Source organism: Sceloporus occidentalis, unplaced genomic scaffold (assembly GCF_023333645.1).
Source record: "Sceloporus occidentalis isolate IW3139 unplaced genomic scaffold, rSceOcc1.0.p SCAF_111, whole genome shotgun sequence".
NCBI lineage: Eukaryota > Metazoa > Chordata > Lepidosauria > Squamata > Phrynosomatidae > Sceloporus > Sceloporus occidentalis.
The window spans coordinates 2289216-2302292 of record NW_028317091.1 but is presented as its reverse complement, the minus strand read 5'-3'; the positions used below and the strand labels follow the sequence as shown (position 1 = coordinate 2302292).

Below are 13077 nucleotides of genomic sequence, written 5' to 3'. Positions count from 1 at the left end.
TTATATTTATTTAATGTTTATACTAGTGCTACCTACCGAGCTATAACTACCAACGTGTATTTGCATACCTAGTTTAGCTAAATTAGATGGGACAGGACTGGAAAAAAGCAGGACTGTCCCTGAAAAAGTTGGGTCTGTTGGCAGGTATGTGGATGGAAAAATGTTATAGTATGAAGTGTGAGTTATAGCATTAATGCTAGTGAGTGTAGAAGTGAAGGCCAGGACAAATAACAAGAGGAAAGGTCCTTGTGATTTTTGCATTGTACGTGTATGTGTTATGTGTGTTATGTGTTATGTCACTGTGTTATTTGTGTTATTGTGTGTGTTATGTTTGGTTGGTTGTGTATCAGAAGGAAAATAATGAAATGGAAATGGAAAAGGAAATGGGAAAGGCGAATGAGTGGGCAATTGGCGACCCACTCACCTGTTTCACCCCAGAGCAAAGCATCCAAACACTGTCAGTCCTAGACGTTTGGCAGCGGACTTCCAGAGCTCAGACACAAGGCCCTAGCGTAAGCTGGCCACTCCGGCGGAGGTAGCAGGCGTTGCCACACCGCAAACAGACGCAGCCAGAGGGGAGAAACTGCCCTTACCACTAGGGACATTTTGGGCATGACTCTAGCCAGGAAGCGAACTGGCAGAGAAGAGATGCTGGCACCACCACCACCAGCAGCAGCATTGAAAAATGGGAAAGGCGAATGAGTGGGCAATTGGCGACCCACTCACCTGTTTCACCCCAGGGCAAAGCACCCAAACACTGTCAGTCCTAGACGTTTGGCAGCGGACTTCCAGAGCTCAGACACAAGGCCCTAGCGTAAGCTGGCCACTCCGGCGGAGGTAGCAGGCGTTGCCACACCGCAGACAGAGGCAGCCAGGGGGGAGAAACTGCCCTTACCATTAGGGACATTTGAGGCATGACACTAGCCAGGAAGCGAACTGGCAGAGAAGAGACGCTGGCACCACCACCAGCAGCAGCAGCAGCAGCAGCAGAATTGGGTAAGGCGAATGAGTGGGCAATTGGCGACCCACTCACCTGTTCCACCCCAGAGCAAAGCATCCAAACACTGTCAGTCCTAGACGTTTGGCAGCAGACTTCCAGAGCTCAGACACAACGCCCTAGCGTAAGCTGGCTACATTGGCGGAGGTAGCAGGCGTTGCCACACCGCAGCAAGTGCAACCAGGGGGGGAGAAACTACCCTCTCCATTAGGGACATTTAAGGCATGACACTAGCCAGGAAGCGAACTGGCAGAGAAGAGACGCTGGCACCACCAGCAGCAGCATTGGAAAAGGCGAATGAGTGGGCAATTGACGACCCGCTCACCTGTTTCACCCCAGGGCAAAGCATCCAAAAACTGTCAGTCCTTGGCGTTTGGGAGCGGACTTCCAGAACTCAGACACAACGCCCTAGCGTAAGCTGGCTACATTGGCGGAGGTAGCAGGCGTTGCCACACCGCAGCAAGTGCAACCAGGGGGGGAGAAACTACCCTTTCCATTAGGGACATTTAAGGCATGACACTAGCCAGAAAGCGAACTGGCAGAGAAGAGACGCTGGCACCACCAGCAGCAGCAGCAGCAGCAGCATTGGAAAAGGCGAATGAGTGGGCAATTGACGACCCGCTCACCTGTTTCACCCCAGGGCAAAGCATCCAAAGACTGTCAGTCCTTGGCGTTTGGGAGCGGACTTCCAGAACTCAGACACTAGGCCCTAGCGTAAATTGGCTACACCGGCGGAGGTAGCAGGCATTGCCACACCGCAGCAAGTGCAACCAGGGGGAGAAACTACCCTCTCCATTAGGGACATTTGAGGCATGATTTCAGCCAGGAAGCGAACTGGCAAAAGATGCTGGCACCACCACCAGCAGCACCGTTGGAAAAGGAAAAAGGTGAATGAGTGGGCAATTGACGACCCGCTCACCTGTTTCACCCCAGGGCAAAGCATGAAAGTCTGTCAGTCCATGGCGTTTGGGAGCGGACTTCCAGAACTCAGACACTAGGCCCTAGCGTAAATTGGCTACACCGGCGGAGGTAGCAGACGTTGCCACACCGCAAACACGTGCAACCAGGGGGAGAAACTACCTTAAACATTACAGAGAAAAAAAATTAACTTTCCAAGCTAAGAGCTGGGTAACCCAACTTGGGCAGATTGAATTTAAGGAAGGCAATCTGCTCCATCAGATGAGGTGCCATGCGTGAGCGCTGTGGACTCAGTATGTTTCCAGTCATAGAAAACACGCGCTCACTTTGAACAGTGGTTGGCGGACATGATAGTAGCTGCTGCGCAACCCATGAAAGTGCAGGCCACACACTCTTCTTTTCATCCCAGTAGCTAAGAGGATCAACATTAGGCGCAGAAGGAACTTCACAGAGGTAAAGTTTGACCATTTCTGCAGCACTACTCTGCTTTCTGCTGCTAGCTCTGTCAGATGGTCCAACTATACTCCCAAGTGCCTCTTCCCAAAACGCAGCTGCTCCACTCAGCTGTGTTGTGCTGCTTGTGGCACTGCTGCTGATGCTGCTGCTAGGAGTAGCAGACCACATCATCTCTTCCTCCTCCTGCACCTCTCCCTCCTCGGACAGCATTCCCATTTTACGCTGCCAGTCACGCACCTTGTTGACCAATTGCTCCCGGTAGCTACTGAGAACATTAAATTTCAAAGATAGCTTTCCCTTAATTCTTGGATCGCAAAGGCACGCTAGCATCATTTCGGGACTCTCTTCCATTCGTTTGCGAAGGTGTACTTTTAGCAGATCCTTCAGCTTCCTGACTATGGCTGCTATGTCAGGATGTAGAGTGCCACCTTGAACAGCCTCACGGTTTCCAAGGAACACATCCATCTTGCTGCCTAGATGGGAGAACACTGGGATTACCTGGGCCAGACTGGCAGTGTTTGAGCTTAAATTTTCTGTGGCATCCCTGAATGGTTTAAGGACTGCCACTAGCTGGGCGATCACTGTCCAATCCTCCCTATTCAATGGAGAGGTAATCCCAATATTGTGCTCTGAGGCAAGATTATGGATTGCCCTCTGCTGCTCCAAAATCCTCTCGAGCATGTCTAACGTGGAGTTCCACCGTGTACTGACATCCTGACGTAGGCAGTGTACGGGAAGACCTGACCTCTCTTGCTCTTCCCTCAAAAGTTGGCTAGCCTTAACACTATGGTGAAAGTGCCCAGCGATCTTTCTGCAGCGGGACAGAACTACTGCTGCCACATTAGTTCCTTCTGACATTGCTGCCTTCACTACAAGATGGATGATGTGGGCTGCACAGCGCACACCAACAATATGACCATCTCGCAGCGCTTTCACCATATTGGCACCTCCGTCAGTTACCACAAAACCAACTTCAACATTGGTGCCCGCCTCTGCTCCCACCCAAAGGCTAAACATTTTCCTCATCGCATGCAGAATGTTTTGGGAAGTGTGCTTTTCATCCATCACTTCTGCATGGAGAAGGAAAGATCGGTAGCCTGCTGCAGCAGCTTCCTTAGACACACCGGGCTGCCACCAGTGTGCTGTCAAAGAAAGAAAGGCATGCTGGCCGCTAGGTGCACTCCACAAATCTGTAGTGAAATGAACAGACTGACCAGCAGCCTTGGAAAGCTCCTCTTTCACTGCTGCAACACAGGACCGATACAATGAGGGGACAATGTTCCTGCTGAAAGTGGAACGTGACGGAACTGTATATTGTGGAGCCACAGCCGCCATCAATTGTTTGAAAGGCTCCCCTTCGATCATAGAGAAGGATGCCCCTCCAACAGCAATGAACTGACCAATCAGTCGCGTTACTTTATTGGCCTGCTGTTTGGGCATTGACCTTTTGGATTGGAATGCCACAAATTGTTCCAGGGTGGGCTGGACATGCAGTGCTCCAACCTGCCTTGGTCTCTGGCTGCCAGCACTAGTTGCTGCTGCTGCTGCTGCTGCTGCTATTGGCTCAGAAGAAGAAGCTGTTGGGGTTTTTCCACGGCCACCAGCTATGCTGCCTGCACTAAGTTTTCCCTCTGCATCTTTCCCCAATAGCACAGCGTTGTGTTGAGTGCTGAGGTGATGCTTCATGCTAGCACTGGTAAAATGGCCAGACACTTTCCCTCTGCTTATTAGCTTCCCACAATGTTTGCATTTTCCATAGCGCCCTTCTTCAACATTTTCAAAGTGCTCCCAAATTGGGGCGCGCATAGCCCTGGAGTGTGCCTTGGGTGCTGCTCCTACTGCTCGGGGTGGATGAACAGAGGCAGAACTAGTGGTGTGGGACTGGTGGTAACAGTACTGGCCATAGTGGGACTGCTAATTGCTTTAGATTTGCTAGGTTTTGCTGCTGCTGCTGGTGGTGGTGGTGATGGTGATGATCGTAGCGGAGAAGGTGGAGGCTCAGGGGAAAATTGTGCACTAGTCATTTGGACACTGCTCCCTGAGGAATCTGATTCCTGACCACTCATCTCCTCTACTTCCTCTGGCTCATAGTCTAGCTCTTCATTAGCCAGATCGAATGGAATTCCTGCTAGGCTGGAGCTAAGACTGATATCGTCGTGAGACTCGTGACTAGTAGTAGTGCGAGCAGGAAGAATAGACTCTGCACTTGGCCTCTCAGTCTCAGGCTCCTCTGCTACCTCGCTAGGTGGAGTTCCACTATGTGTAGCCCTCTCTCTAACTGTCTTTACAAAAATTTTGTAAGGACTTGGTGGCTTGCTAGAGGTACTAGGAGGACATGGCGTGGCGGTACCAGTGGGAACAGTAGGCGCAGCACTAGTGGTGGTAGAGGCGGTAGAGGTGGGGGTGGTGGTGGTGGTGGTTTTCCCTACAAAGGAATGAGATCGCTTTGGTTTGGGACCCCTCTGAGTCTTGCTGCTAATTTGGCTCTGCTTGGTACCTTGCATGCTGCTGGTGGATGGGGAAGATGCTGCTTGGGGCAAAAGGCACTTCTTTTTAGTCACTGGGCTGGTACTACTTGTGCTACTCTTTAACTTTGAACATGCTTCTGGTGCTTTAGGCTTTCCGTAAAAAACCATAGAGCTTGTGGGCCTAGCCGCACTACTACTGCCTGCTTTTGGTGCCTTTCCTTTACTTGATGATCCTTCAAGCAATGCTTCCCCAAATGATAAGCGAGAGCTTGGCCTACTTGGCCGACTAGACTGACGCAAAGGCTGCATCTTAGAACTGGTGGTGGTGCTGGTGGTGGTGCTGGTGGTGGTGCTGGTGGTGGCGGTGGTAGATGGAGCTTGTCCCTCCTTAGTCCCAAAAGGAGGATCCATTTCAAATTTTGTGTTGTGTGTGTAGTGTAGTGTAGTGTTTAAAAAACTATAAAAAAAATAAAAAAAAATAAAAATAAAGTGCTAAAGTTATTTAAATTATTAACTCAAGATTAACTATTTAATAACTAGCAGTATTTTATTTTTAATTTGAATTTACATGGGCCTAAGAGCTTAGCCTACTACTATGCTAGCCTAAAGCTATATTTCCTTACTATAAGTCTACCTCTAGGCAGACGCTCTCAAACCCACTAAGCTAAAGTGAGGTTAAATCAGATTCAGTATATGATTTATTAATTAATATTAAGTTATATAATATTAATAGATTAGAAATAATTTACTTATATATTATGTATTATAGATAGAAGAATATAGATTATGAATTAGAATTTAGAATTAGAATTACTTATATTATAGATTATGAATTAGAATTTATATTGTTATATATTATTTATAATATATTATAGATTAAGATTAAAGAAGATTAGAATTATTTTAGTACTACAGCTAGTAGCTTGAAGCTTTGCTTAGTACAGCTCGTCACAGTCAATTTTTCTTGAAAAGAATTAGAAATAAAATAAAATGTCACAGCAAAACAGTTAGCTTCACTGCTGGCTGCACTCACTAGCCCAACAAGTTCACTTCACTGATGGACTGAGGTGAGCAAAACACTAAGGGTACTTTTAATAAAATTGAAATAAAATGTAAAATAAATGAGAAAATCTTTGCAAAACAGTTAACGTCACTGCTTGCTGATCAAAAAAAAACACAGCACTTATGCGGCTGCACTCACTAGCCCAACAAGTTCACTTCACTGATGGACTGAGGTGAGCAAAACAAATGAAATAAAATGAAAGATTAATTAAGAAAAATTGACTTGGTCTCTTGCTGTTGCTAAAACAAAGCACAAACTATAGAGCTGCAGCACCAGTACTAATAAGATTAGCTGAACTATACGCTAGTAGTAATTATTTAATATTATTACTTTTATTTATAGCTAATTTAATTAACTATTAAGACAAGAAAGAATTATAGAATTATTGATATTACTGATTTTAGATTAGACACTAGTAGATGTCTTGAATGTCTACAGTACACTCTACACTAGTATACTATTACTAACTATAACTGACAAATATATATATAATTTTATAATGAATTCAATTATTAATTATATTAATTAATATTACTGATTTTAAATTAGACACTAGTAGATGAATGTCTACAGTACACTCTACACTAGTATACTATAGAATATATATATATATATATGACTGACAAATATATATATATATAATAATGAACTATTAAATTATAGATTCTATTAAATTATTATTTATAAATTCTATTTAATTTATTTAAGCAGGACAGGCAATAGGCACTAGTGCCAGCCCAGGGCAAGGGCACCCCAGTGCCACTGAGGCACTGGGTGCACTGTCAACTCAACAGCACTTACACTACAGTTGATGACAAATTAAATAAAAAAAATTAAATTAATCAAATTATTATTATTAATTATATTAAGTAGCACTGAAGTGAGGATGAAGTACACTGTGAGAAATGGCAGGCTAAGGCTTACCAGTCTCACACAGAACAGAACAATCTCTCTCTGTAACGCTCGGATGCAGCACAGCAGTGTTGCCAAAGCAGTCACAGCGAAAAATGAATGGATCTCTCAGGCAAGCTCTGGTCTTATAAAGGCGCCTTCAGAATTAAAAAAACAGCAGCACAGGCATTGGACGAGACCCTTAGCGTGACGTCACAAGAGTGAGCTGATTGGACAGACGAGATCAGCTCACTCCTGTTTGAAATTTTGGCGGCTGCGCGGCAAAAACGAAGACGATCACGAAGAATCTTCGATTCTTCGTGGTTGTGAGTCTTCGTCTTCTCCTACGTTTTGCCGGCACTGTATTCTCTTCGGCGTGTCTTCGGAACGAACAAAAAAACGGCCTCTTCGTGCTCGTTTTCATGTTCGCCCGAAGACGAATGCACAAGTCTAGTTATAAGGACGGGATTAGTTATACGGCCGGAGAGTATATAATATATAATATGAGGAATATAGAGGATATAACGGGTTATAAGGACGGGATTAGTTATACGGCCGGAGAATATATAATATATAATATGTAGCAGGGACCAGGCTTTTTTTTACCAGCATGTCAGTTGACAGTAGATTAGCTGTCAGTATGCTCTTTTACTTTTTTAACCTATTCCTCCCCACCCATATTAGGCAGCCTGCTTAAGGCAGTAATCAGACTTTTTCATAAAATGTATAGCAAAACTACAACAATTAGCCTCGCCTCCTAAACTGTTAACTAGCAATATTTTGGCTTATTAATAATTTTTTCAGGGAATGCTTATCATGTGACACACAAGTAGTCACTGTTAAGTCGTTGTCATAGAAACATTTGTTTTTATATGATTAAACCTTTAAAGGAAAGATTAAAATGACTGATCCGATAAGGTTTATTTGCTGAACATCCTAGAGAGTGCAAATAATATTTTGTCCAAGTGAAAAAAAACTGGTTCTTTTCAACCAAAAATATAAATGAATGCAGAGAACCTGCTCAGTATGTGGAAATGTATCTCACAAATGATTCATGCTGTTATTGTCAGATGATCCCACCCCGGCATTATTAACGTTGTTTTGGTGTAATTTTGCGTTCCAGATGCTTCACATAAATATTCTGTAAATACCATGTCCGTGTTACACGATCTGCAAGCGATTAGATCGGGAGCCTCCTCCTCGTTTTAGTTGCTTGTGTACTCTGATTATATAATTATACTTAGATTAAAAATGACCTGAAATCCATTTGTAGAGGGTAAGTGTCCCGCTCCCTGCCCTGTGGGCAAAAGCGGTTACGTGACGTCCTGTGATTAGATGTCAAGGCATACCTCCCAGTTGTCTTGGTTTTCTTGGGACAGTCCTGATTTCCGGGCTCTGTTCTGGGTAGCTGCCCCACTGTACTGCTTTTGGATCTCGGGCCGGTTGGGGAGGTCTTCTCATCTCCTTGCACTGGCCCTGGGAGCTGTAGAATCAATGTATGCTTGTGTTATTGAAGCAGAGATCTCCATTGTAGCTTCTACATGGCCACCTCGCAACATTTTGCAGCTGAGCGCCACAAAGTAGCTCTTCAGGGTAAAGTAGGTGGGTGGTCCTGCCCGACCGTGGCTTTCCCCACAGCTGAACTGATTACCCCTTTGAGTGCCAGGTTTAGGAACGCATATAACTTAAAAACCATCAAAAACATAATATTGTTCCCTATAATTTAAGGGACATTGCGACATCTCAATCACTGATGCCCGGATGTTTTTTTTCCAGTATGCCAGCCAGCTGATCTCATAAAACATCATCTGGCAACATTCTTACCTCATTCTTTGCCTCATTCTTACCATGGTAGCAAGCAGCCATATTGGCTGCCTGCTCCATGGACCCAAATGCTTCTCCTCTTCTCTTTTCAGCCCACTTTCCTAGCCACGTATCTCCTTCGTAGCTGGCATTCTTGGAGTTAAACAAATATGTAGCGCTAATAACCCAATAAGTCACCTAGAAAGTACTCTGTAGGTCTACACCCTTCGCTTAAAGTCAAAAAGTGAAACTGGATAATTTGGGGGCAGATATTGATGGCTTGCCCGCTTTCCTAATGGGTGGCCTAACCTCTCTCTCCTATACAATGAGATAATCGGGCACGTCACATCGATCACCAAACTAAACGAAATACACGTTCTCGTTAACATACACAACACCAATTAAAAGCTAAATTTTTCTACCATAATGTACCGTTCTTTGTCATGGTTGCATCATCTATATACATTTCTATAAAGGAAAGTCCTGTGTATATAATAAAATTAGGTCGAGTTTAAACATTCGCTCATCTGGTGCTCGGCTAGGATAACATAATCACCATGCTTATTATCATAAGCATTTATCTGATTGATGATAGACTTTGGAAATGCATTTTACGCGTATTGATGCATTTTATGTGTTGTGACATTTGGATATATAAACGACCATCTTTTCTCCGAGGCAAAATGGCCGACTGCCAAGCACCTAGGTATTGGTCCTAGGGCCAACGGATTGTTACGGATATTTGCTCTGCCCTAGAGGGTTGTAATTTTTATAGGGACTATTTAGGGAACTAAAACATTCTGAAAAACCCTCGCCGGGTCACACAATTTTCTATAATGAGTTTATCATGTGATTTATTGAGGGACCTTCATTAGATGTTCATCCACATAGAAATGGGATCAGTCCCGTTCTTCATTCTGAGTCCCCTGATGGCCAAAATCTGTGGATCATGAGATCATACCATAGATAATGCGCTGAACTCTTTCTGGGAGTCCCTAACAGACTATTACTATCCGTATAAAGATTAATTACCTACTAGGTTATCAAGGAGCCCTGTGTGTTCTGTCAAAATACATTAACATAAAAGCCTATATATCCTAATCTCAAAAACCCGCACACTCTATAAATCACCCTTCGGAATGCCTGGAATCTCCAGAATCTATTAGACAAAGAGTCCTGGATTACAGGAGATGATGATGATGTCAGAAGGGGTTTTCTAGGAAATGTCCGATTTCGTGGAACTTGTTTTTGATCGAAAGCATCCACATTTCCCATGATATCAGGAAAGAGGTGACGAGTCACACCATCACTGGTAAAGGTCAGTGTTCACCGATCCTGTGCATGATCCTTATCTTCAGGAGCCATTTGCCTATCCCATGCATGGTTAAATCCTCTCGCTGTGTTAACCTCGGCCACGTGACGGTGCACGATTATTTTAATGTGTAGGTTAGAGAAGCCCGGGTGAGGAGTTTGGCCACCCATTGGGAGAGCGTGCAAGCAATAAATTAATATCCGCTCCTAAAATATCCGAGATACACTTTTTTGGTAACAGGCCGAGGGTGTAGGCTTGTTGAGGCATTAGTGCTACATATTTAATCTTTTTTTTTTTTAGTTCAATTTCATTTCTATACATTTTTTTATATACTTTAAAGAGAAAATTTTTCCCATTTTATCACAAATGTATCTATTATCGTCATACCTGGGAAGTTCCCAGGTCAGCCTACCCTCTTTGTAGGGAGTGGATTGGTGAACTTCCCATGTACAAAGCCACCAATAAGCTACAGATTGTATGGGAATGGGAGGAGAATTGGCAGTAGGCACGGCTAAACGCTGCTCCTGCATGCCGGAGAACCAGCAGAGACCCCCGGAGACCCCAGGAAGCAGCACTTCACCCGGAGACCTGGGGAGTAAGCAGGTATGGTTATCTCCCATGTCTAGTTCTGAGGTTCTGCTAAATGTAGTATTTTCACCAATTACGTAATTAATTTGGTTTGCATACTTGGTATCTGCATCAGGGTTAATAAACATCGGATTTAAGTTGCCGTTTGCAATCTCTACAGTAAAGGAATCCTCCTACCACCCCTTACCCGTCCCTCGACCCATGGGGAGACTTCCCCCAAATCGGCAGTGTTCGGAGCTGGCTTTTATAACATTGCAACAGGTTTATGGGTCCCAAGGAGATTTTAAAGCTAAGTCCCCTTTATTAGCTGTTAGTGAAGTCCAGAAATTGGCAGAACAATTTGTTGATCCTGTAGGATATTATGTTTAAGGAACGAGGCGGCGGTGTTAAAAAGACGGGCCATTCCAATCCATTAGGGCGTTAATATAAAGTTCCACATGCAAGTGTTACATTATGTTTTATCAAACAGGCCATTAATCTTTGGGGGCAGCCACGTGCCACCATTTACAACTGACACGACTCCTGACACGTGAAAGGCGAGCCCATCTGCACAGATCACTTCCTTGGTCAAACATTTTGTTTTTATTAGCGATTTCCCGAGCTTACTATAGCAAGATATGAAAGAAAAGTTAAATACACTAATGCCAAATTAGGATGATTAATCCTCCCCATTCCTTCCTCTTACCTATTGTTAAGTTGGGGATTGTTGTTGATTGGTTCCAAGGCTAAGGCTATAAGGCGTCTTTAAGCGAGGCCAGTAAAATCATACTTGTGCGGGGCTGTTCGATGTTTTGTCTCCCTTTATATAAGCCTTTGAAGGCTGGAAACGGTCAGCCCAGGGGCCAAGTTAAACCGAGTTGCCCTGTAAAAAGAGGCCCAAGACATATGGCAGAGAACACTCATAATGTACCTGTCCGCCGCTAGAGAAGGAGCACAGAAAGAATCAAAGGTTATCATATAAATGCTCCCTAAAGTTATTTTTACGTTGGACACCCTGGTGGCTACAAGCGGAACCGCAAGTAAAGCACAAAAAAACCTTAAAATTTATAATAAAACACAGCAGTCTACTTAAAAGTGTGCCCAAAATTCAAGTATATATCTAGCATGTCTCCATATTATTAACCCTTCTATCACCACACACACACAAGAGGGAAGAAGCAGTCCGCACTCCTGGGACCCCCTTAGACCCCCACCAACCATTGCATCAGCATTCTCCGCATTCATTATTATTACTGATTTGTATAGCGCCAACATATTCCACAGCTCTGTATATAGTACATGGTTTTCCTGTTGGAACCACGTATCCGATAGTTAATAAAAATTACTTTTTATCTATTTCTACAAATTATATTATGTTAGGGCCTTTAAGACACTCCTACCCAACAAAAATTCCAAGCTCCAAGAGGGTATAAGGGGAGGAAAGAGGGGCACAAAGAGAATACACGGAAGTAACATGCAGACTAGATGGTGGGTTATTTTTAATACACATACGGATGGGAACAAGAGGGTGAAATATTACAGTTTAACCCCTGCAAGTCAATATAAAATTGCACTCTCAATAACCTCCCTAACTTGGGGGTGCAGCGTCCGTCACGCTTATGTTATACAAAATAAAATAATAATAATTAGGTTTTTTTTACCCAGCCCCGCTACAGTCAGGCTCCCGTACAATCTGCAGATGTGTCATTAAGAATAATTTTCATAAAGAAGTGAGTTCACTCGTTCTGTCGGTTTAGATTTTAGAAACAAATTGAATTTGGTTTAGAACTTTTGCCAAGACTAATTATTCCAAGTGCACGTCGCTGACTTGGCAGTGACCGAAATCATTAGGAAATAATAGAACAGATGATTATTGACTTGGCTAACTAAAGTCTGCAGATTGCAATTAATTGTGTTTTTTTGGCTAATGTTCTTTCTGCAGGAAAAAATATAATACAGAGTGATGGCTTATGTACCTTATTATGCCATATATTCGATCAGCAATTTTGTAAATTATTATATTATTACACAGAGGTACCTGGGAGCTGAAGGAGTTTGACCTGGAGTCTCCGGTGCAGTTTCTGCTTTTACTGGTCAGGTGGTGATGTGTGGCCACGCCTATTCCCTGCCCATATTCGACCCACTTTCCTTTGATCCCCACCCAGTTCCCTCCCATTACAGGCAGTCCTGGGTAGCCATTGGAAAAATTCCCATGGAGATAGGGGTATAAAAACGGGCAGGAGCAGTAGTATACCTGAAGTAGTATTTCTTCTGATGTCGCATTGATACCAATTTTAATTTTTTTATTGTTTTATGGTTATAAATTCAGCACTCAATGTGATGTTGTTTTAAAGAAGTTACTTTGATGTCTGTTAAATACCATAATCCCTTCCTGCAGTGAGCAAAACGCGATTTTACACCAAGATCGGTGAAGCGAATAGCAACTAAATCTGGGAGCCCTCCCCCATCAGCTGTCACTCAGATAACAAGGTGTACGCCAGTAGATACACCATGTTTTCTAAAAAATCTAATTAGAAATAAAACATTTGGAAGAATGGCTAAAGAAAAGGCAGAAGAGGTTCACTACTGATAAATGCAAAGT

General features: G+C 43.7%; 1 protein-coding gene across 3 annotated transcripts in view; it reads left to right on the top strand.

Moving 5' to 3' along the window:
* LOC149283142 (scavenger receptor class A member 5-like) overlaps window positions 1-13077 on the top strand; it is a 99331-nt gene that overhangs the window by 75241 nt on the left and 11013 nt on the right. Inside the window, exon 7 of one of the 3 annotated variants that reach the window (XM_089497932.1) lies at window positions 3642-3662. The exons of 1 other annotated variant lie outside the window; for it this stretch is intronic. In XM_089497932.1, the coding sequence (XP_089354058.1) occupies window positions 3642-3662 (21 nt within the window). Of the gene's footprint in view, window positions 1-875; window positions 906-3641; window positions 3663-13077 lie in introns of all 3 variants that reach the window. One more of the 3 variants, XM_089497931.1, reaches the window with a different exon arrangement.